Here is a 25,963-nt window from a genome sequence, read left to right as displayed (position 1 = left end):
ATCTAAAGAAAATATTGACAAATTTAAGCATGAGAATGATCTCTACACTAGAGAAGTCAGCAAAGAATGAGTTAAAACCATTAGAGGCAACATGACAAAAAACCCTTTGGCTTAAGTAAGGGCTCGCCAGAAAACAAAGCCAATAACCATGCAAACACATGCAGGCTAGAAAGGAAAACCTGAGCAAATGTTTTATAAGTTAGAGAGAGAGAGAATGAGTGAGTGAGAGACAGAGAGCAAAGATGTAGAACATCTTTAAATACATAAAGATATTCACATAGTCTCACAATGAAAAAAATGTATTGCTACATCATGCTAAACTGCAAAGGGTAAACAAAAAGAAAAAAAGAAAATTGTACTAATTGGTATAGGAAAGAAGTATTGTACTGATGGTGACAATGTTTGTTGGTGACTCTTCCTTAAGCATGAAGCCTACACCCAGGAGATCTGTGGTTCCTTACTCTAATACTCATCAAACTGTTCACAATACCAAAGTAGAGTGTGTCCCCAAATATCCACGGGACAGTGGACTGTTAGATACCTAAAAGTATGAACAGGAGAAGCAGAAAGGGGGAGCTGGATTGATTGCCATACCCATGATTTCTAAAATAGATTGTATAGAAAATATCCAGAGTTTTATGGTGTGGTAGCAATAAATAGAATAAAAGATATACAGTTCCAGCAAAGTGCTCAAGAATCATAGCAATGCACAGGTTAAAGGGAAAACCAGATTTCTCTAGGTTCTAGGGGAAAGGGAGAGAGAGAGAGAGAGAGAGAGAGAGAGAGAGAGAACACTACTTCAGTGTAGTTCCTTTTATTCTTGTGTTGCCTTGCAATTCCCATGCAGATACTCACTGAAGATAAATGAAATAGCAATAAAAATTAATGTCAGTAGGACTCAGAACAAAGCACAAGCTGATGGTTTGATGTGATCTAGTGATGCTGACCATGCACCACATGCATCCATGTGTTACCTTCTGCACGCCTGCGTGCTAGCTACCCTCATTTCACAGAGAAATGGGGTGAAGAAAGCTAAAATGAGTGCCTTGAGTCACACACCAGTTAGTAACAAAGCTACAGTCTTGACTGGGTGCATTTTGACTTCCATCTTATGTTGTTTGTACTGTTTTCCCTCTTCATATGACATGTTTTACTGAAACTCTTTTTAAGGCCAGCCTGATACTGTTACAGCCCACTGGGCAGCTTGTAACCATCTATCATTTCGTGTACCCCTCCAGATCCCCCTAGCCTGACACAGACGCTCATACACCCCGAAATGACTTTGTTTGGAAAGCAACCACCTACTCTGCAGTGACCCAGAGCCTTGCACGGTTCCCTGGATAATTGGAGGAAACTAACAAATGGTTTTCATGTTCGAGACACATGCGAGTAATTGGTCAAAGTTAAGTGGTATCCGTCCCACTCTGCGGGCTGGTTGAGCTGAGCTGCCTTTGCAACCCAGGGCCTGCGAACTCCTCCTCAAAGTGCTTTGTTTACACAGGCAAATTCTCAGCACATGGCTGGATGGCAGGCTGTCTTCATGACCGAATTCCAAGCGGTCAAGACGCGAAGAGCAGGCCACAGCTGATGAAGAAAATGTGACTTCAGCTACTCAGTGGAAAGCAGAACAGCATTGCTCGTGCATAGCATCAGGATGAAGGGAGAAGATTTGGGGTGCAGACTCTGGATCCCCACACTGCTGAGAGGGACCCCAGCATTTTTGCTTCTCCTGTTTGTTTCTTTACTGTGAGGTGGTAGAACTGAACCAAAGGCCACAAACATGCTGGCCATGCACTGGACCACTGAGCTACAGCCCAAGCCCATTTTAATTTTTTTTCTCTTTTGAAATAAGGTCACACTAAGTTGACAGTATGACCTAGAACTCTCTCTCTCTAGTCTGGGTGGCTTTTAAGCTTGCGACCCTCCTGCATTAACTTCCTACATAGCTAGTATTCTTGACATAGATCACAAGGCCCAGTCCAGTCTTTAGTAACCTGGTGTGTAGCCTGCCATATCCTGTAGTTTACTTCCTTCGTCATGATATGTGAATGAATGATGGCAGATACCCGAGGATAAGACGAAGAAGAAAGCCCCCAAAATGCTGAATAGACAAAGGAAGACTGTAGAACCTTGGATATGACAATAACACAAGCACCTAGGACTGCACAGGATAAGAACAAATGGAGAACCACCACAAATGGGTTGCCCATGCATGCTTGAGTGTTTCCAGGGCAGGAATGATGATGACAATGATGATGATGATAATGATGACGATGACAATGATGATGATGATGATGTGTAACCTGGGTTATGTCCCCTCAACTCTTTCCCTTCATCTTTCCAGTTGACACCGTTGTTCCCACAGCTGGGTTGTAGCGAGAGTTATAAAGAAAGAAAATCAAGACTGGCCTGCTGGCGGAAGGTGTAACTCCAGCTGGTGGAGGCAGGAGGATCAAGAGCTCAAGTAGAACCATGCTTATCTATGTAAGATTTTGATATACAAGATTTTGTCTCAGAAACTAAGACCTTAGCAGGTAGTACAGTAATGTGGGACATTCTCTTACCTAACCTGCCGAAAGCCTTGACATATATCTCCAGGACAGAGGAATATTGCCCTCCGTGTATTAGTGGCAATGACTGAATAAATGGTAGCTCTCGTTTCCAACAGGCTGAATTGGTGATATTCTCTCTCTCTCTCTCTCTCTCTCTCTCTCTCTCTCTCTCTCTCTCACACACACACACACACACGCACACACACACCAATGAGACACTTATCTCTACTCTTTCTGTACTTTCACAACCTGGTTCTGATGTCCGAGGAACTTTACCCACTTTTCTCCTTTCCCAGACACATTCTTTACCCGTATCTTCCATGGAGGACTCCCCTAGCATTCAGGGCTCCACTTGGTTGCCACCAGCATGGAGAGACTTGACTCAACCAAGACGTGTCCTGTGCTCCTTGTAAGCCTAGAGCCTAGCATGCTGAAATGCTTTTGCCTTTCAAAGGCTCATGCTGTGTCCACAATGTTCCAGAGTTTTGAAATGTGGATTAGCAACATTGACGATGTGTGGACAAGGGAAACGCTCACTATGCATGATCAGTTCGCAAAGTTAGCTCACAAGACTGACTTCCTCGTGTCTCATTTTCTGCAGCCAGTGTAATAATGTTAAATAACTTCTGAATGCTGACAGGAGTGAGAAAAATTGGCTGTTTTTACTTGTTCTAATTAGACTTTTTTTTTGTACTTTTGGATGGCAATTTAGGGAAAACGGAAAGGGCTACACAACTACTTTGTAGTTGATCATGTAAAATTAATTGCACTCAGAGAGGAAAATATACAGAAATTAACAGATTTTTTTAAGTGCATGAGAGAATTATAAAAAACAACCCACAAATCTATACAATCAAATAACAGTGGATGCTAGACTAGTGAAACTAATAGAATTGCCTTCCTATGCATCCCATGTTTCTTTCTCGATAAAGGAAGTCATATATAACAACATCTTTGAGGCTTTATCGTCCCATGTCACCCACACTGGCCTCAAATTCAGTTTCAGGTCATTCTGCCTCAACCTCCAGAGAAGCTAGAATTTCACTAAACCAAGCCTAAGTCATTATCTTCCATCAGGCCCTTTTTTGTTGTTTTTGTTTATATTTTTTGTTTGTTATGTTTTCATGTATACCTGCACATGGTATGCATGCATGTGTGTGCAGGCAGGTGCAGCAATGACGTCAGGTGCTACCATTTGCTCTTCTCTACTCTATTAGAAAAATAATCAAGTACATTGACCAACACAAGGAGAAATATAAATAATAAAAAAAATCCTGTATTAAGATTCCTTTTTCCCCATTTGGAGTGACAGTTCTTAAAAAAAAAGACAATAACAACAAATGCTGATGACATAAACTAGACCCCTGGAACCCAAATGATGGAAAGAGAGAATGGCCTCTAAGACGGTGGTTCTCAACCTGTGGGTCACGACCCCTTTCAGGTCACATATCAGGTATCTCACATATCTGATCCTCTGTGTTGTTTAGCTGATTTAAATGGAGAAAGAGTGTTATATTAGTGGTGGGTTTTTTCTTTTCAAAGTAAGACACAGAGAGAGTAACAGTTCGTACTTGCAGTCTCACTATTCAGGAGCCTGAAGCTGAAGGAATACCTGAAATACATAGAGTGTTCAAGGCCTGGACAACTGAGTGAGGCTCTGTCTCAACATAGAAGAGAAGGCTGGGACATATATCAGTGGGAGAGCACTTGTCTAGTGAATATAACACCATGAACACTATTATACACAAAAAATAAACACATTTTTATTTTTATAGAGTATAAAAATGCAAATGAGAAACTATCAACAGTTCATGAAATTCCACATATACAAATCCTAACATGTAATTCTAACTAATTTCTCAGGATGAATGTCTGAACAGAATTTCTTTGTGTTGACTAATTGCTGTGGGACAATGGTCTTGTACCCTATATTGATTTGTCACTTGTATTGGTTTAATAAAATGCTGATTGACTAGTAGCCAGACAGGAAGTGTAGGTGGGGAGACTAGAACAGGGGAATTCTGGAAAGAGGAAAGGCTTAGTCTGCAGTCATCACCCAGACCAAGAGGAAGCAAGATGAGAATGCCTCACTGCTATACGGTACTAACACAGACAAAAATTTTGGGTTAAGATGTAAAAATTTATTAATAAGAAAGCCTGAGCTAACCAGTTTATAATTAATGTAGGCCTTTGTGTGCTTCTTTGGGACTGAATGGCTGTGGGACCAGGCAGTACAGAAATCTCTGTCAACAACTAATATTCATTTATAAAAACACATTTTTCTTCAAGGCAAGAAGGAATCATTTCCTTCTAAAAGCCTTGAAACAACAAAAAATGTAAGATACAAATAGTTGCCCTCTCTATCTCCCAGAGGTAAGTACGAATAATAGCATAGTATATGTACTTTGAGGAAATTGAGCTATTAATTGGTTTAATACGTTTTATAGAATAACCAAAATATATCTTCTGAAGCAGTCACTAGCAGCAGTCTTAATGAAATTGAATATAATTAGTCAGATGGACTTTAAAATTTCAGAAAAACCAACAAAATAAGCTTAAAATAGTATATGCATACACATATAATTGTAAATTATTATAGATACATTAAATTGTGATAAATTGCTTTATGAGAGACGAATCAAGCCACACTAGTAGGTAATGAGAGGAGGGGTATAACAGACAAGGTAACATAGGAGTTACAATCTACAGACTAAGTGATCTAGCCATTGAGGAACATGGCAGAGGCTGCAATAAGAGACTAAATTAGGTAGGAATAAAGAGGAAATATTCCAAGATCTCTACAATGTATAAAGTCTTCAAAGGTATAGTTGAACTTGGTGACTGGTAAATTTCCTGCTAGCTTGAGACAAATTGAAGCTAGAGGGCAATGATGAACCAGCTCATAGAGGTCTGAGGCCAGGTTGACTTCTTGGTAACCACTCAAGGAACACTTGCAAGGAGTTGCTGAAGGCTTTCCTTATTGTTCTGGAACACATGTAGTGTAGCAGTCTTGTGTTAGATCTGGCCTCTGGTACCCATCACTGTCCCTTTGGATCACAAGGACCTAGTGTTTTAAACCCTCTTCTCTGTTTTCTCTCCTGCTTTCTACTTCCCAGTAAAGCACAGTGGTAGGGAAGAAGGCTCGAGAAAGGGCAGTTGCATCAGTAACAGTAACAGGCCATCACAGATAAGTGGTAGCAGGTGTGGTATCTAGGCTACAGCAGCAACTCAGAAAACCCACAGCAGCCAAGGCCCTCAGCTATTTCCTCATTTCTACAGGGGAAAATTTCATGAGGTGCCCCTATATTATAATCTAGACCTAGACTGACCGAAATAAGGAGTTCCACTGGCTACTTCCTGTTTCTGGATTGGGTCTCAAGCTTTCCCCTCAATTGTATAAATTCTCACAAATTTTAATCTTTTCGGAGAACCATAGAGAGAGGTATTTTTTTCTTTTCTCTTTAATAAGAGTAAAATATCTATTCCATAAAATATCATACAACCAATTTAAGTGTACAGTTCATGCATGACAAATGAACATCCAGAATACTTCATCGTGCAAGACTGAAATCCCGTTCCCATTATACAGTTCATCATGCCTTAGTCCCCCAGGTCCATGGCTACTGCCATTCCTTCTGTGAACTGACTACCCTAGGTACCCCATATAAGCAGAATCCTACAGTATTTTTCCTTCTGTGATCGGTTTGTTTCACTTAGTAAAATTTTCTTGACATTTATCCACATTACTGTCTGTGTCATAATTCCCTTCCTTTTGAACACTGAATACCTCACTGGATACATATTTACATACACACATATAAATCTCACATACCTACTGATTTTTGTCTATCTACTGATAGCCAACTTTTGTCTTCATAAAAATGTTATTAACAGGAGTATGCAAATATGTCTTAAACACTTTGATTTCAGTCATTTTGAATGTGCAGCCTGAAGTAAATTCACAATTTTCTTAAGAATCTTCATGTAGTCTTGCAAATTGGCTATTCCATTTAACAGTACATTTTCTCCATGTTCTTGCCAACAATTGTTTTTTGTGTTTTGAATGGTACCCATCCTACGTTGTGATGAGTACAGTGTGCTTTTTGAACCCACAGAACTTCAAAAAAGTGTCTTGTATATACTGTAAAAACAATATTTTAAAATAACCATTAAACACTAACCCATATCTCTTGGGGAGGTGTCCAGTCTGCTCGCTAAGTTTCCTTTTACGTTCTTCCCTCCCCTTCCTTCTCCACTCTCCTCTCACCCACAAGCCTTTAAGCCCATGGAGAATAAGGACAATTCTTATCTGCTCTTGCTCTCATGTTTTCTTTCTCTTGAGTCTGATAAGCATTCCTGAAAGTGCTTAAATCATTGCATGTTAATCAATTCAAAACGTAAGCTTATGATGAATCATCCATTTTAGAAAAAACAAGTGGTCAAGCTTAAGAGATGCAGAAAAGATGGTCAAGACTTACAAGCAAAGCATCGAGGGGCTTTCGAAAGCACTGCTGGTTCTGATTTGGGATAACCTGAATTTTTTTTAACTAGATTTATTTATTTACTTATTTATTTATTTTACATCCTGGCTGCAATTTCCCCTCCCTCTTCTCCTCTAAGTCCCTCTCCTAATTCCATTCCCACCCCCTAATCCACTCCCCTTCCATTTCTGTTTAAGAAAGGGCAGGTCTCTCATGAGTATCAGCAAATTATGGCAGTCTTAATAACCTGAATTTTTAAAAACCTGGAACAAAAGCTTGGCAGATATCTGTTAAGCTCTTTGCAGCCAAGACTCAGCGCCTCAGTGTCTCCTGGGCACATTTGCAGAGAGGCAGCCACACTTTTGACGGGGGGCACATTTCTTCAGCTTTGAAATACTCCATTTCTATGACTCTGCATGAACTGTGGAGTCTAAGACACTGTCCTCCATCGTCCACACATCTCACCCAGATATTGACAGTGAATTCCAGTTTCCTCGTCTCTAAAGCAGCAAGGCAGCTGCCTGTCTTCCTGTTAAGCAGATTAGCTGAGCAAAGGCTATGTACATCTTTCGCACATGTAATTGCAAAAACAACTAATTCTATTTTCTCTGAAATAGGGTTGTAGGTAGCAGCCATCTGAAAATAAAGTTAAGAATGAATTCTCTTAATTATACTTGAACTTTTGGGGAATTTTCAAAGATTATATTTGAATAAATTTAAAGAGCTTTATTAGTACACTTAATAGTGACAATTATTTAATATACACAATAGTAGAAATAACAATATATTGCAGTTTTGAATTTAAAGAATAGGTAGATTACTATTGTCATAAAGTGCATACTAATTATTTCAGAATGTACAATTACTATCAACAGATGTAATGTCAGTTTTCATGTTTTTAAAGAACTGAACTTTCTTTGTTTCAAAACAATGTATGCTTTTCCAAAAATGTGTCTATCACGGGGGGCATAGCTTAGTGGTAGAGCATGTGTTTAATATACCCTAGCCTGAATGCCCATCACAAAAAGCCAAGCGGGAAAACAAGGACCAGAATGAGGTAAAAAAAAAAAAAAAAAAAAAACATTCCTAGCTAATTTTGTTATAAAACTTCCCTTTCAATCATTGCATTAATCTCAAATAGATCTCTGTCATATTGTAGAACTGTTCTTTTGCAGAGTGTTTGTATGTGTACCTCTATGTACATATGGGTACCTCTATGTACACATGGGTACCTCTATGTACACATGGGTACCTCTATGTACATATGGGTATTGCCAGGGCAAATATATACATGGGCCCATATATTATAGTCTTTAAGATCATCACAAGAAAATTATAAGTATTTTGCATGTTCAGAACTTTTTCAAATTATTTTCTAATTTTATTATTAATTCGTTTAATTATTTATGTGCAATGTGGAGATTGAACCCAGGACATCGGGTGATCTCAGGATGCACTCTACCACCGAACTCAAGTCCTCTGACTTTGATTTCTACAGCCTCTCAACAAAGCAGAAGAGCAGGCAGTAGCAGCTCCGGGTCTCCCGGATGAGGGTATGACTTTCTCAAGACATGAGACAGGCGGGCTGCTAGGTATTGCAGCCGCAACTAAAACCCAGCCTTGGTTCCCAAGGTGGTCTCCTGTCCGTATCATTGCTTCTTCTTAGGGCATGCAGTTGGTGTAGTGACGGGAAAAGCAAGTGAACAAGAGAGACTGGGAGGAATATATCTTGGTTGTCTTTCTGGAGTTTGAGAGAATAAACTCTATCAACCAATTGAAACATGAAGATCAAAGTCGACAAGGAGGTCAGCAGCATTGGGAGTATTTTAATTGCATTCACTCTGATTGAATGCATAGGTATATTTTTTAAAATAACATTTTACCCACGTCTCCACCTTCTCATGTGTGCTATTCTTACAGCCAAATGCTATGTTCTTCTTCTATTTCTTTGGTTACAGATTTATACCTTAAGTTCATTTCTTAAAAATTTTGTTTACTTTATAAAATCTGTAATTAATCTCAGAATTTTATTTCTATAATGCAAATGTTTAGAGAGAAATCTGACACTACTTAGCACTGTTAAGCTGCAGAGCTAACATGGTTGCTAGCGATGAACAGGCAAAAGAAGGAGTCCAAACAGATGTGTACACCTTTCCTCTTCAGACTTGTTCAGTCAAACCCGGTGCTTGGACAGACATGAACTAGCCCCTTTAAGCAAGTCAGAATCATATGTAAGAAGCAAAATGAAATCCTTAATTGTTACTCCAGAGGAGGCATGATCTATAGGACCCCTCCTCCGATTTCAGCACCGCACATGTGGCCCTCAATTCCCAGGAACAATTATGTATAGGAGACTAACATGTCTTCATTTGTATTAGTGAAAAGAGAAAAGCTACATTTTTCAACAATACTGAAAATTTGAATAAACTATATTAGATCAAACATCTACATGATAAGCTTGCAGAACTTGCTGCAAAATACACTGATTTTATTGCTTTCTTTTTATAATGATATTTTGAAGCCAGGCAAATTTTTGAAAGAAACATAGGTGGAGCTGAAGAGATTGCTCAATGGTTAAACGAATTTTCTGCTCTTGCAGTTTACCTGGGTTTGGTTTCCAGCACTCACAACAGAAAACTTACAGCCACTTATAACCATTTCTAAGCTATCTGATGTCATCTTCTGGCCATCTGGGGCACCAGGCATGTACAAGATGTATACATATAAATTCTTAAGCACATACAAAAAATAACATGATCTTAGTTAGTTAGGGACATAGGGGGGGAATGAATGATGCTTCTGTGCTTCTGAACTTTGACAGTAAATATGTTATTATAAGGAAAATCAGTGACGGAGCATACAGTCAGTACTTTAGAGTTTTCACCATGAATACTAAGTCCCTAGGTTTCTCACCAGGAACACACACCACCAGGAGTCGAGGCACAAACACCAGGGAAGCTCCCTGTGGTAAAGTCTCTGTTCTGATTACAATGTGTACTGCAGACCTGGGCTGATGCCAGGGCTGGGAAGCGAGGACTATGGGTCTTGATTTGGCACCATGAAGAAAGTTCAGCAGCCGACCTCACCGCTGGCTAAGATCTATCACTGTGTCATCTCAAAGCCAAACAAACATGCTGACATTCCACAAGTCTGCTAGGGCATCGGGGTCTTCAACGCCTTATCTTTCGATCATTTGGACGCCAGAAGGGAACTAAGCTTGCACAAGCAAGGAAAACAGCACACGGGGGAGTCGTTATTTTTCATCACTTTTGGAAGTCTTTATTTTTTAGTTGCTCCTCCCACAGTGACGCATAGAAAGGCATAACAGTTTATAATGTACAAAGCATTGGAAGAAAGTACCTCAACTCGCCAATTATTTCCAAATGAGATTACAAACAAAAGGAAAACAAAATCTGGTTTATCGAGAAAGGACAAAAATAACTGAATAATGTCTGTTATTTACTTTTCTCTTTTTAACATAAGGTCAGGGAACTTCATTTTACAAATAGGATTAACAAGAACATAACATCATCGCACAAGCTTGCAGACGACCAGCATAAAATATGGGGTACAGTTCTTAATCAGAAGAATCATGCTTTCGTGAAAGAAATTATAATCATTTATACAATTGAATTGATCTCGGTATTACAAAAACTAAGTCGCATCTATTTGTATTTAGTTCATTAAAAAGGAAAACAAATTGACAACAACAACAAAAAGGAAGGAATGTTAGGAAAAGCCAAACACTATTGGGCACTCCCATACACAGGTCGTGTCCCCTTGGTCCTGGAATTCCGAAAGGGGTGTGCCTCAGACATCATAACATAGTGGCTGACAGGAACAGTGCTCTTTTTAATCAACAAACAATAGTTTGCCAACAAATAAATACATGATACACGCAACACACAAAAAATTTAAACATTACAAACAGTGACATGATTGTCTAAAATTAAGATGTTATCACAAGGATTTGGCAAACATCGTATTAGTGGTACAGCGGTACTGGTGATGAATAGGTTACATCACTGGCTTACCCTCTCTGAGCATGAGCATCCATAGTTTACAATATACACATACCCTTTTTCCCTAGTTTTAAACAATGTACTTAAGAAGGCAAAAGGTAAGGGCGTGACAAAACTCCTGCTATTACTTCCTAGAATCATTGTGCCTTTTTTCTGACTACTTCCATCTTCAAAGGATTAAATTACATAAAACTTTAAAAAAGAAAAAAAATTAAATCTGGTAATTAAAAGCAACTGTTCCCAATCACATCAGGTGATCTTGGAAGAAGCAGAATTTGATTTCTATGGAGTGTTCGTTTGTATCATCAATGCTGCCGTCTCAACCGCCCCTCTCATCCACCAGTCCTAGGACAGGAGAATAGAAGGTGCCTTCCCCAGTGAGGTTTGCATTCATCTCCGATCATATTAGATTAATTGATCCTCCAGAAGTCAGCAGCTGCCTTGCTGTGCAAAACAAAATATTGAGAATAAATAGCTTCCTTTTTTTCTCTCTCTCTTTTTCTTTAATCATTCAGTTTAAGGTCACCAAACTTTAAATGAGTGACCCTTTCGGTTGATAAGGCATTCTGCTCAGCAGTCTTGTAAAGAGTTCTCTAGGAAAGAGCCATGCTACTGTTGGACTTGGTCCCACTCTGGTCAACCTCGACAACGTCATACATGACTTATAGACTGGATGGCACTGGATTCTGCTGCAGCCCTTGTCATGCTGTGCCACACATTGGAGGAGCTGTGGGAGGCAGGATGGAGGGACTCCTTGTCGGACAGTGACAGCATCATAGCATATGCCTGGAGTGAAAAGGAGAGACTCAGAAAAGGGCATTTGAACAGAAAGAGTAAGTCCAATTCAAAGAATATAGTCCATGAACATTAGGAAGACATGAGACCCTGGACACAAGCACCCTTCATGACAATATTTGATAGAGGGGCTCTATTCTTTTCATCAAAAGACCGTGGAGGAGATGGTCTGACTCTTGTACCTGTATCCCAGACTCCTGAAGGTGAATGACCACCCCAAGGTTCTTCAACTCTATAGAGCTATGCCTTATTTCTGTCCAAATTTGAGACTAGTGTCCTTTCTCAAGTTTCCCTTTGCGTTTGAAATACCTACTGTAGACATCTAACACCCCTGAGAATAAGCGCTCAAGTAAATTCCATCAAGAAAAAAAGAATAGGAGGCCCGACAACATCCTAAGCAACCATGAGTCATGAGTCCACGAGGAGAAGGTGCACAGAGGTTCTCTGTCAGGAGCAACTCTTTCTTCCCTGTGATCATGCCAAGCTCTAAATAACTGCTCAGAGATTCCCTTGCCCACTGCCAAGGAAAATATTCAAATGAAGTGTTTGGTCTTGACTTGTGAGTGAACTTTTCACTGTTGATTTGCTATTGTGGGTCTCATCCATTGCTAAACTTGCTTGTCAAAATGCTGTTGAAGTGGAATCATTAAAGTCCTGCCAAAGACATTCCAAGTGTCTGTAAACAAAGACAAATGCCTCTGTTGTTCAGCAGAATTTCATCTCGGGGAGTCATGCTGAGACATGTGGCCAGCCTGTGGTTTCTCTCTCACCATGGCATTTGGTTAGATTACAGGCTGATTTTAATTTGCTGGGTCATGGCTCTCAAGGCATACATTTGGCTTTTCTATTTCTGTGTGTGTGTGTGTGTGTGTGTGTGTGTGTGTGTGTGTGTATGTGTGCGTGCACACGCGTACACACACAGTCATGAATGTACACGTGCTTGCACATGGGAGTTACATATTTGTGTGTGTGCACGTGTGCGCGCGTGTGTGTGTGCGTGGAGACAAAATGTCAGCATTAGATACTGCTGATCAGGTATAGCACACCTTGCGCTTTGAAGTATGGTCTGGAACTCACCAACGTGGCTAACTGGCTGACCAGTGAGCGCCAGGAATCCTTCCATCACCATACTTGGCTTTCTTTCCGTGAGTTCTACAGGTCAAACTCATGTCTTATGCTTGCATAGCAACTACTTTAGTGACTGATCCACATTTGATTTTTATAGATGAGATTTGCCTTCTGGGTTTGCACAAAAATCCCAGTGTTTATTCAACTAATATTCCTTAAGCATGAGCTCTATGCCAGGCACTGTGATTCTAAAGGATTAAGGACAGATAATGCAGAGCCCATGTCCTTTGTGGTGACCTTGGTTACTCTATCACTTGAGTTTAAATTTCCTTACACTAATTAAGAACACCCCAGCACTTGTCTCCAGTGGTTGCAGAGGAAACACAGAATTCAGGTTAGGAAGCCTCATGCAAACTGATACCATCAGGGACATAGTTTTTTGTAGAATATGGTTTCCCTCAAGGAAATTCCCATGGCAAAATAAAGTCACTATTTTATTGATTAATGGTTTTGGATTCAATCATAATAAAGAGTTAATATAGAAATGCTTGAGAAAAGCACCATAAATTTCAAATTATAAAAAAAAATGACAGAAAGCGTGCGCTCTTGGGAAATCGAATGGCAGCTGAAATACAGGGATCGCTGCTCAGTTCCTCCACACCATGGAGACAGTGGCTAAACCACAGAGTGGCTGAATGAGTGACGAGGGAGTGAATACAGAGCCTTACAATAAAGTTAGTTTGCATGAATACTTGATAGAACACCCATATATACATATATGTGTATATATGGACAGTGAAGTAAAATAACATGAGCTAGGTTACACAATGCTTATATTTATTGTGATGCTAGCTGTTACCATGCCTAGGCAGCATATTTACCTCAGAATGCTGGCCCTGAGACACATGCCACAGCTGTTATTTTTACATTCTCAGAGCCCCTGGTTTTCTTTCATGTCTGACAGTTTCTGAAATGTATATTATGTACTGCACATTATTGGGGTGGGATAACTAAAAGAAAGGAAGCTTGGATCCTCCATGAATCTCTGACAGCTGGGAAACATGGGATATATTTGTGTGAGTGTGTGTGTGTGTGTGTGTGTGTGTGTGTGTGTTTATTCAAAGCAACCACTTCTTATGGAAGTGTCTGTAAGTGTCTCTGTATGGCTCGAATTTAACATTAGAAACTGAGAAGTCATGTTTAGCCCATCAAGTTAGAGAAAAGAAGGAGACAACTTCTCTCCCCTTCTTCTACAATGAGGAAATGGCATCTGACCATAACCTACATGCTTCTGCCAATATGACATAGATTGTAGAAGCCCACTGTGCAGAGGCTGACTATATCCAATTCAGAAAGAATATTACTTTTTCTATTTACATACATAGTATCATAGGCTGTTATTGAATTAAATGATTACAGACAATATACATTTTCTACTCACATAACGTCCCTGATTAGCAATCACCACACCTTAGCTGAGATTTTACTATATCATTATTAACACCAGCCCAATGCATCTCAAAGAATAGGAAATCATATCAAACTGTGGATGCTAATATTGCCCATTGTTTTAATATGTCCTGCCATCTCCAAAATGTTCTAAGTGAAGCAAACAATTCAACCAATGAGACCATAATTAAACCTGCCTCTTTTTTTGTTTTTGTTTTTGTTTTTGTTTTGTTTTTTTTTTGAGACAGGGTTTGTCTGTAGCTTTGGGGCCTGTACTAGAACTAGCTCTTGTAGACCAGGCTGGCCTCGAACTCATAGAGATCTGCCTGCCACTGCCTCCCAAGTGCTGGGTTTAAAGGCGTATGCCACCACCGCTTGGCTAAACTGTCTTTTTAAAAATGGTCTTAATGAACATTCAGTTGAGTGTAGATGTCATAAAAAATTATTCTTTCTCTTTCTCTTTTAACAAAAGACTAAAGCTCTTTTAATTGGTGCTGGTGAATCCGTTTTTAGAATAATTTTCTGTTGCCATGCACTGGTTGGTCCTGAGTCAGAAGACTACGCATTCACTCAGTGAACACTTCAGGCTTTACTTCTAGATCTGTCTAAGCTGGTACAGATTGGTACAGATCTTTGGTAGCTCATTTTATTTTTGGCCTTCACTTTAGTCCTAATCTCTGGACTTAATTATCTGATGGATATATCAGAATTCACTACATATAGTAAAGAAAAATAAAAATTTAAAACATGCATATGTCAATGGAGGTTATGACAGAACGATCAGAAAATAATACTGAGGTAACAAAAGAACTTGAAGAGAAGCCGTGTGTGCTCTCTGTCCAGAAGCAAAGAACCAAAGGGAAACTCAAGGCACTGCAAGGCAAGGGTAGCCCTTCCATGGAAGTTTCAGTGGTACAGAATGCAGTTTTCCAAGTTAATGGCTGCATTAGTTAACGTTGGCATTGATCATCTATATAGAGAAAAACCAGTAACATCATGAATAAAGCAACCAGATCTAAGTGGATTCTAGAACGCTACCGAGTGACAGTATCTCCTTCTGTTTATTGAAGAAATGCAGGCATGCATGCACCATGTCCCCTGGTGTGGACTGCGGCAGTCAGTACCTGTGACTTGGACTTTCTGTGTAACGGCTGTTTAAGCTCCTCTGGCACATGGGCAGAACTAAAGGAAGACAGCTCAGCGTCAGTGTATTGATTCTCTTCCATCTCCCTCATTTTGAGGCTATCTGTGAAGTGTCTTATGTGGTCTAGAGCAGAAAGGCCAGATTTATAGTCTTCCTCTTTATACCTAAAATGAACCAATGGGAAAGCACAGAGATTGGGTTTTCTTTGGCAGTTTTTTGTCTCATCAAGTTATCGTCATTTTTATCTTAATAGCTGTCAAACTTCATACTGCACTGTCATGTAAAGTAGCATGCAATAATTGCTAGTTTTAAAATATTTACAAATAGCACATCTTAATATATATTTATTTCAATATTTTATTGACTAAAGTCAAGCATGTACTAGAAGTAAAGTCAATGCCATATTGAGTTAGCAATGTGTGGGAACAGAAGTCATACATTTGAAAAATTCTTCTAGAGTAAAGTCAATTATAAAAATATTCAGTCAGGATACCTTGCGATCACAAAAATATAGTATCACCTTCACCTTACCTATTTGTTAATTTTTTCCCATTAACAAATCTATCATCTGTGAAATTTATATTAAACATTTGAGTTACAACTATAATAGATGATTGAATGGATTCAATCACAATGAAATGTCTATTTTTCCTTTGGGCTTCCTAAGTAGAATCTAAAAAGTCAATGCTTGTGTAATCTTCATTCATCCTCCCTGCTTGGGGCCACCAGAGTTCCACAAACACTAATGTATTTACATGTTTCTGTCCCTTGCCACCTCATTTTCTCCTATGTCAAATTGATTCACTGTGTGTGCCTTTCCCGGGTCAAATAGAACGTTAATGATTTGCTACTCACAGATTCCTCCTAATCTAACACATTCTTTCAGTAGCCAAGCAGAGCTGGAGGAATTTCCACCGCAGCCTGCCACACAGAGTATGTCTGTTGCTTGGCTTGCAAAGTTGCAAAGTTTCAAAGCACTCACCTCACAGGGGATGTCTTACAATGCATCTCCAGGGCACCGGCTTCTTCATACTCATCCTCGGGGATTTCTTCATCTAAATTAGCTGGCCCCAGCTCCTTTCTGGATTTTCCAGGCATATCATTGTCTTCATCCTCCTCATCCAACAACACCTCATCTTCTACTTCTTCATCATCCAGTAGATCAGAATTCTGGCTGGTTACCAAAGCCTTGTCATCTTTAAAATGACTGCCATTCATCCTTTCAAAAGTATAGAGAGTAAAAGGATAAGTTATTAATATAGATAGATAAATAGATAGATAGATAGATAAACATGCAGTCAGTTTTTTCATCATTCCCCATAACAACAGTTTAAATATTCAGCACTTACAAAAGGAATTTATATTGTGTGTGTCTCATTGCAACTTTGGGAAAAAAAAATGTAATTTCACAAAGGCGCAAACAAAGACAAAAATAACTGGATGATTACTCAGGCTGCAAATGCAGCCTCTGGCAGAACAGGAAAAGCAACCCCAGTTTCGGATTTCTTATCTTTCCTGATAAACGATATGGTGAGCACTATGTAAAAGCACATGAATGTTTTCTCTGCATTATGTACATAATTACCGTTTAAGTGCCACCATTTAAAGTAATTGATTTCTGGAAAACATGTGTCACTGAAAAATGCTGACAATAGCTTCAACACACAAACACACACACACACACACACACACACACACACAAACCGAATCTACAAAACCAAAGACAAAGTGAGCAAAGCTGCCAAGCAGCGATTGGTATTTACTGTTCCTGGATGACCGTTGTGATATTCTCTACTTGGACACAATACTCAAGCTTGGAAGTTATTGAGAACCCACTAATCTTGACTCTTTCTAAACGATCCTAAATTGTCTAAGAGCAAAGGAGTTCTTTGTTTTCCAAGAAAACACACAGATGGTAAATCAAGTAGGAATTTAAGCCAACTAACATCCTTTGAAACTGACATAGCAAGCCCAGCTAACAGTGCAAAAGAATCATTTTTCAGCTTAAAATGTCCTTTGTAATATCTCTGTTCACATTGGAAAGAGCTGCAATCCAGAACTCGTATAATGTACTACAGAAATTCCGCTTATGGAATTTGAAGGCATAGATGATGGTGAGGCTTTCAAAATGAGCATCAATTTAAGGAAAATATGAATATAAGTTTTGTTATAAGACTTTAAAATGGAACTCAAACATGACACAACTATAAGCACTTTAAAAGAGGGAGCTGGTTTTGAGAGAGGCATGGTCAGAGCAGTTGATGAGTATGCGATGATATGAACCATCACAGGCCCCCACGCATCCGAATCTCGAAGTCATCCATACTTTTTGTCTTACCATGTTCCTCTATCTAGTTACTGTATTAGAAACTCACAGAACCTTCGGTTATTGACAAAGGTAAGTATACCTCCACATTAAATGAAATGACTTTCCAGGCCATGAAAGATCAGAAGGCATACACAGCAATTCCCCCACAAAAATATGTAGAACTTAACGTTTAGATTTCTGAGAATTAAAGCAATACATACATGAAGCAACCTTGGAGATGACAGAAGCATGAAGTACAAATGCATTTGAGCAGAAAAAGTAACATCATTATCAAGTATTTTATACAACCTCCTAACCTCTCCTACCAAAAAGAACGATGAAAACATATTTTTCACAGACATAAACTATTAGTTTTCAGATACACTGCCAACTTGCTAGCTTGAATGGAAGGAAATTGTTATTATTTTAAAAGAATGAAAAAAATGAAAGTAAAAGAACAAAGAGTCCATGGATAAAAACCAAGAGCAACAAAAGCCACATGATTAAGAAAGCCTATTTGTTAATTATGCTTTCAAATGTGGCAATTTATAGGGAAAAATTATTCATCAAAAGTAGCCTGATAGGTGCAGAGAGAGGGAAAGTCAAATGACTGGATTTCTACTTCCGTGTTTAGACATGTTGAAGCCAGATGTTGCGGCTATGCAGCCTCAAAATCTCCAGTTGAGCGCTATCAAATTTGAATAGACTTTTCGGAACCCAATGGTGATTTTAGCATTTCTTATTTTTATTATATAAATCAGACTTTAATTTGTACATTATGTCTGTTACTAACTCCATTTTGTACTGCCGAGCAATGGGCTCATCTCCCCCCACACCACATAAACACAAAGGAGCAAGTGAAAGGAATGGGACGTCCAACAAGGAGATACTGTTGCTCTTATGACTTCTTAGAGGCCTAAAAGGGTCCTTCTCTCTCCTTTCCCTAGCTACGGTTACACACAATAAAGAACAAGAGCAGTTGTTTGTTTTACTGTTATTTCCGTTAGAACATTTATTATCTGAAGTGTGCTTCCTTGGAGAACGACATAAAATGGTTAGTCTAGGCTTTTACCAGCATAACAAACTAAAGACAGTGCCACAATAAAATGATGGAATCTTTATCAATTAAGTTCGTGACATTTTAAAATATTCTAATTTAATATGCTCCAGGATGGCTATGATCAGAGAAGGGTAGTTCTTCAATACCAAATATTTAGCTACCCTTAATGGTACGGAAATTTAAATGTAAGAAAAGTTTTGGCAAAATACTGTGTCATTAACTTCATATACAAGGTCAAGCATAGATGAACGAGTAATTATTAACAGCATTTGCTTCTCTGCTGATGTCCTCGATGCTACTGATGATACTAGCTCAAGAACAGACATGCCCACTTAAAGCCAACATCCCTCCCTGTTTGAGAGAACAAGGGGAACTACTGGCTCCCAAAAGAAAAGTTCTCAAATAGCTTTGGTGCAAACATATTGACCTAATCAATGTGAACTTCATATACATATTAATACTGATATATAGAGGGATAGAGAGATAGGATGGAGACACAAGAAATTGTATCACAAGATATCTGTTAATACCATATTGGAAATAGTAATAACCAACAATGACTAGTGATAAAAGTTGACCCCTTGTGGTGAGCTTCCTGCTGGCTTTGAAATTTTGTAAAATATTTTTATTTAGTTGCCAAGATAAGCAGATCTGCCTGGTAGCGAAATGGGCTGCAAAACAAATAGGCCAGGCTATGTCTCATCAATTATTTACGTGGCTTCTGGCAAGTTGTTAACCTTTGATGTCCCCATTCTTTTGCTGATAACGTTGCAGTCACTTTTATGATATCATTGTGAAAATTAAATCAACTAATATGGAGCTGAAGAGATGGCTCAGCACTTAAAGCAATTACTGCCCAAGCAAGAAGACCAGAGTCCCCCAAACCCACATAAATGCTGGATGAACATGGCGGCCCCCCTATACCTCCATCCTCAGAAGACAGAGACAAAGGATTCTGGCAGCATGCTGGCTAGCCAAGTTGGAAACATTAGTGAGCTATAGGCTAGACTTGGAGAGACCTTGCCTCAAAGAATAAGGTGGAAGAATGATTGGGGAAGGTGCTCAACCTCAGGCTTCCACAGCTTGGACACATGTGCATGGGTAGTGATGCACATGTCAAAATACACACATGCACACCACACACACACACACACACACACACACACAACTAGTACATGTAACATATTGTATAACTATTTGCTGTCCATTCAAATAAACACCAACCACTGGCATCAGCAGTAACTCTAGTCCTAGGCACATGCGTGCAGAAACATCTACAAGGTCTGCTTTACCTCTCGTCCATGTTCCGAGGAGACTGGCTCCCATGGTTGCTATTCCCAATGAAATTCCGGATCTCTGTGAAGTAGGCATCCTCTTTGTCATCCAGGATCGCACCTGTGCCTTCTAGCTCTGAGTGAGGTGATGACGTTGCTGTACCTGAGTGGGAGAGAAAGCCTTTGTGAGAAGATCACTGTTCATCTGGCCACTTACTTAGAACTTCATTCCTTGTGAACCAGAGGAGTGCTAGGTCTTAAGACTTGTGCTTTTCAAAGGGAGTACAAGCAATTCCAACTGACAGTGCCTGGTCATAAGAGTCTCCTGAGAGCACTGTGGTACACCAAGACCAAGAACCACAGCCTATCGAGGTTGTCATTTCTCTCAACCTGCTTCTTCTTATCTTTCTGGAGCGTGGTAGTATTTTTATTCATATAAGAAGATCGGGTAAGAAACTATAGGAACCTTATATCCAGATTCTGCCACCACACAATGCACACAGTCCTCGCTGCAATCAGTGCATGTCTATTGTCTCTACACTAAGGTATGTGACAAAGTGAAGGTAGAAACCATGCCCAGCATTGTATGCCTTGATTTGTTACAGAGTGTAAGCAGACTCAGAAATGACCCAGGGGCTTGTACAGCATGAAGAGTCCAAAAATGGATCTGTCTGTCATGAGGATCCTCAGCTTCCTTGCAAAATTAAAGTCATGATATGTTTGTCACAGAGCTGCTGTATTGGTTTCCATAAATTTGCACCACTGTGAGTACTTCATGTATTGCCAGGTCTTATGCAAACACAGGCTTAATGCTGCTTATGTATTCCCACAATGTGTCTACAATTTAGTAGTTCATTATTATCGTCCTTATAACAAAAACCAGGGTTTTTTCCCTCATCTTAAAGAAATTATCTGGTTAAAAACCAAGCATTCAATTTTGACAATTTTATTTTTCAATATTGTAAATCAAACTCAAAACCCAGAACATGCCAAATAACTGTTCTATCACTGAGCTATATTTCTGGGCCTCCAACCAGTTGCATTTTCTAACTTTCTATTTTTTTTCTGAAGTAATGTTGCTTACATAATATAGAATACTTATCACATAGAATATATTTCCATAGTTTCTTCAATTGGGCTAAACTTCTAGGCCTAAAATCTAACACTTTGAACCCAGGATTGGTTTTCTGGACATGAGGAAGATGAATAATATATGCTGTTACCATTCAAGATCATAGATAACGTCGCTTACACTCACAAAGGATCAACAAAGTAATTTACTCAAGAAAAATTATGTGGTTATCCAAATTTGTTTCCTTTTCCTTCTCTGAAGCCCCCTTTCTTGAACTCAGTACTCGCCCACCACACTCCTAATTGCACAGGTTGTCTCTCTACATATACACCAGCAGACAAAGGCCAGCTCCTGGCTAGTTGTCTAACTGTCAAAAGCATAGAAAAGACTGAGAATCTCTTCATATTGGCACATTTGCCAGCAAGGAAGGCTAAAGACTGGGGTGAAGTTGTCAGTTACTCAATTCTAGGTAACAATCTGGGACAAAACCAGATGATCTCTGCATCCTTTGTATGTTGTTCTGATCATATCCCCTCCCATCCATCCAGAGTCTTACATAAAAGTTACCCCGGGGATCATGATTTCTAGCTTCATATGCAGGGATTTTTTTCACGTTTAGAATACATATTCTGTGAATAAATGGAAAGAGAATTCTTGCCATTTAGGAAATTCTGACGCCTATCTGTGCAGCGTCTAGGTCATGGTTGTCTTTGTTTGAGATTGCCTGTTGAGATAACTCCAGCTGGATGGAAATGAAACCTAAATATGACCGTGGAGTCTCACATTCCCAGTCATCAGCGACTGCCTCATTCGTGTGGTTTTAAAACGCCAGGGAAATGTGGCATGAACTTCCAGAGTGCCATCAGACTAGAGTGTTGAAATGGGAGGGAGGACTGAGCGTGATCGTATTCCACGGGACAGAACGTAAGTCATCCTTTCCCGACAACACCACCGAGGACCCACCAGACATGTTTCCATTCTCGTGTTTCTTCAGATGTCTGTCGAGATTGGTTTGTTGACCAAAACATCTGTCACACAGGTGACACTTAAACGGCTTCTCCTTGTTGTGGATGTTGCGGACATGCCGCTGCAGGTTGGAGGAAATGCTGAAGGACCGATCACAGTATTTGCATCTGGAAAGTAAATACAGACCCAGTATCGCAAACACGTTAGAAGACATTTCACAAGGCTTTTGGACCTGAAAGCTAAAATAACACTTCACATAGGAAAATACTATTCATGTAGGAGTGCTGCAATTCCAGTGGACTTGTTTCGTTTTGTTTAGGGTGCTTTCATTGCTCTCTAATTGATTAGAACACTGAGTTCCAATGTTTTACACAAATCTCACTAAACTAAGCATATGACAAAGTGATAGCATTGACTCTTGTTCTGCTTAACACACACAGTTAAATACTTCCTAAATGGATATTGAAAGTCTAACCAATTCAACTCGCCTGATGATAACTACAAAGAAAATTCCATTGCTTTTTCCTAAATGGCACAAAATACTCCAATATTTTAAAAACTGAAGCAATGTAAAAAAAAATGTGTTTGGTGCCAAAGACAGTGGTTTTTCTTAACCTGTAGTGATTAGGAATTCTGGAGCCTCCCTTAATACTGAAAATGTTCCAAAAGCAAGTGATGGTGCCACTAAGTCCCCCGGATGAAAGCAAAGGTCTTCAGTAGCCTCCTGCTTCACCTTCCCCCAATTTTCCATTCTGATGTCTATTAAAAAGTCGGCCACAGCTTCGAACAAGGTCAGTTTCCTTGAAAATGAATCATTATGAATTATTAACTGTTTCTACATTTGATACAAATAAAAATTCTAAGTTATTTTATTTTTTTCCTTTGTCCCTAAAATAAAAAATGTAAAACTTTGAGACCCAGGCTACCCCAGGTCTTTTCTGTGAGAATGGAAGTGGTTTTGTAATCGATGGAGTTATTTCACCGCACTTGAAGGGAGACTCTATTATGTATTTGTGTGTGTGTGTGTGTGTGTGTGAGAGAGAGAGAGGGAGAGAGAGAGAGAGAGACAGAGAGACAGAGACAGAGAGAGACAGAGAGAGAGAGAGAGTGTGTGTGTGTGTGTGTGTGTGAGTGTGTGTGTGTGTGTGTGTGTGTGTGTGAGAGAGAGAGAGAGAGAGAGTGTGTGTGTGTGTGTGTGTGTGTGTACTGTGTTAAAAGAAAATAACCTGACTTTCCTGACTGTCTTCTAAGTAAGTTTGTAACTTCAAGGTCAGAAAATCCTTTAGTTGTACTTCCATAGGCCACAGGTCTTCTGCACCTCAATGCGGTCTTTAGCTCAAACACTCCACATTAAAAGTCACTCCACTCCTTACACTCCAAGTATTCAACTCTTCCTGCTTCCCTTGTGATGTCAGAAATCTAGTCAGGTCAGTGGGAAAAATAAGCTGCTGAACTAGTTCCTTTGGCATGGTATCAATAAGTCAACTCAAGAGTCCTTGAGGTGGTGGGAACAACTTCTTCATCATAATGTTCTTTAATATTTCTGGCTTACAACAATAATAGAAATGAAGTGAACATCTGCTGTGAACGGAGCTGTTTCATTTCATTGTCATAGGAAGAACACTTATGGAACACTGGCTTTCCCTACTGCTATCCTTTCATCTCGAAAGCACACCGCAGTGAGGAATTCGGTGCAGTTAGCACAACTGTGTTGGACTAAGTAAAGCAAACCCAGGAGCCTTGCAGAGAAAATGCACACTGTAATCAAAAGCCTGACATGTTCTGCTCACGACACAGTCTGCATGAACCACAATGGAGAAAGAGTTAGAATTTCACATGCTCCCATTTCTCTTCTGTGTGAAAAGGTCTTTTCCAAATGTACTCAACATCACCCTCTTGGCTGTAAATAAAGTTGATCAATAAGAAGGTTTCTACCCGTGATCAACTCGCAGTTTGACCCTATTTTCTGCTAACACCTTGAATAGAGAGGCAAGTACTGTAAATTTTAAAGTAACTTTATTCTAGTCCAATATATTAGCTGGTATTTAAATGACAGCTCAAATCAAATAGGAGCCAAAAACCCTTTGAAACCTGATATGAGGTAAAAGCTCCAAAATAAAAAAAGTCCAGTCTGGGTACCAAACTTCATAGATAGTAGTTAGCATCTAAAGAGAAGATTTCTTATTTTTCTCCATTTGTAAAATAGAAGATTTGGACAAATCATTCAGGATTTCCAGCTATGCAAACGCTAGTTTGTGCATTTTTGAACACATGTACAACAACAGTATTATGTATGAAGCAGGATGAGACTTTCTCATTCTGCCTAGAATTAAAGGAGCATGGTATCATAGTGATGTCATAGCTGTGGAGTGGGACAACATTCAGCCATAACAAAATGGGAATATACGAATCTTTCCACTTAAGAATTTTTTTTTAAGAATTCCTAGGTGATGGAATATTCTCCAAAGGAAAGTTTACCTAGAGTTTTCCATTGTTCTACCTCTTACATATTTGTTATATAAAGTTCATTTATAAATAGAAACCAAGGGACTTAAGAAAATGCTAATTTTCTGAGTTTCTCCTAAAACTTCTCTAATTTTTGAGTGAGCATGGGTCTCCCCGTTGTTTCATTCTCTCTTTTTAAGATGGACATTTTTGTTGCATGCAGTATAGGAGGGTAGATAAGTACACAAGAGCGCGAGAGTAAAAATGACTTTGGAATTCAGAGGCATCAAATTCCCCTGAAATGAAATTACAGGCATTGTGATCTGTCTTACAGCAAGCTGTTGAACTCTCTCCCCTTTCTCATCATCATGTTTACAAACAATACCATTAAAACAAGACTATTTGTTTATTGTAATGAAAATAATAGTGTTCAGGCCAAATAATTCTACTAATACACACTCCTTAAGAATGTCAAAGGAGAAACAAGACTTCAGTGTTGGTTGAAATAGATTCACTCTTGGAGAAATTGTCAGGGCAAAGCACTACACTGTTAATAATGAGTCGCGTTTTTGAAGTAGTCATGTTATTAATTCCATTATGTTGTAAGAAAAGCTATTACAGTCAAATATGACCTGTGTATCATTTGGTTAATTTTAGCCTTTAACAGAATAAGGAGCTATTGATAGAATTGGCCCTTTTCCTGGAATAATTATCTGTTGAATCTCTAAATCTATACTTTTTTTTTCTTCTTCTGAGGTTTAAGATGTTTGTTTCTTAAACCTCCTATTGGGATCTGTGGAAGATGACTTAACTGTACTACGGAAGAGGATATATTTGGATGGTTACCTCCTAGCAGGGACTCGCAGCTTGGACAAGAGGAACTTCGGTGTTATGGTCTTTGTCAATTAAAATGACACTGATTATTGAGAAAAAAGAACTAAAGTAAAAACATTTTTTACGGTTGTTAACATCTTTTAAACACATATTCATTACTAGAAATTCTACTAGATCTCTTAGACTATAAACACTACAAAGTCTCATCTGATGAAGAAAAGCCATTCTTAACTTTGGTCCCAGCAGCTAGGCATTTCTATTTTGACTCGAGTTTGATTTACATTCAAATATACACCAAACTAATTTTTATTCTGCTGTAACCTAATGAACATTGAATACGACAATATTTATTAAGATAGTTAGAAAAAAATATCATCAAACCTGTAAGGCTGCTCTCCTGTGTGGGTTCTCAAGTGCCGTGTTAGGTTCGCAGACCTGGGAAAAATCTTGCCACAGTATCTTTGAGAAAAAGATATTTATAAGAGAGAGTCAG

General features: G+C 39.1%; 1 protein-coding gene across 10 annotated transcripts in view; it reads right to left on the bottom strand.

The window, feature by feature from the left end:
* Positions 1-10,289: 10,289 nt before the first annotated feature.
* Mecom (MDS1 and EVI1 complex locus) overlaps positions 10,290-25,963 on the bottom strand; it is a 550,964-nt gene continuing 535,290 nt past the window's right edge. For 8 of the 10 annotated variants that reach the window (XM_041658849.1, XM_041658851.1, XM_041658850.1 and 5 more), the window contains 6 exons: positions 25,852-25,929; positions 22,189-22,358; positions 20,172-20,316; positions 16,494-16,730; positions 15,492-15,675; positions 10,290-11,841 (listed from right to left, as the gene is read on the bottom strand). In XM_041658849.1, the coding sequence (XP_041514783.1) occupies positions 11,707-11,841; positions 15,492-15,675; positions 16,494-16,730; positions 20,172-20,316; positions 22,189-22,358; positions 25,852-25,929 (949 nt within the window). In that variant the 3' untranslated portion in view covers positions 10,290-11,706. The remainder of the gene's footprint in view (positions 11,842-15,491; positions 15,676-16,493; positions 16,731-20,171; positions 20,317-22,188; positions 22,359-25,851; positions 25,930-25,963) is intronic. The other 2 variants (XM_041658853.1, XM_041658854.1) reach the window with 2 other exon arrangements.

Source organism: Microtus oregoni, unplaced genomic scaffold (genome assembly GCF_018167655.1).
Source record: "Microtus oregoni isolate MIOR12 unplaced genomic scaffold, Mior012 000010F_ref0000083, whole genome shotgun sequence".
NCBI classification, from domain to species: Eukaryota; Metazoa; Chordata; class Mammalia; order Rodentia; family Cricetidae; genus Microtus; species Microtus oregoni.
The sequence above is the reverse complement of the archived record's forward strand: the minus strand, read 5'-3'. Positions and strand labels throughout refer to the sequence as shown.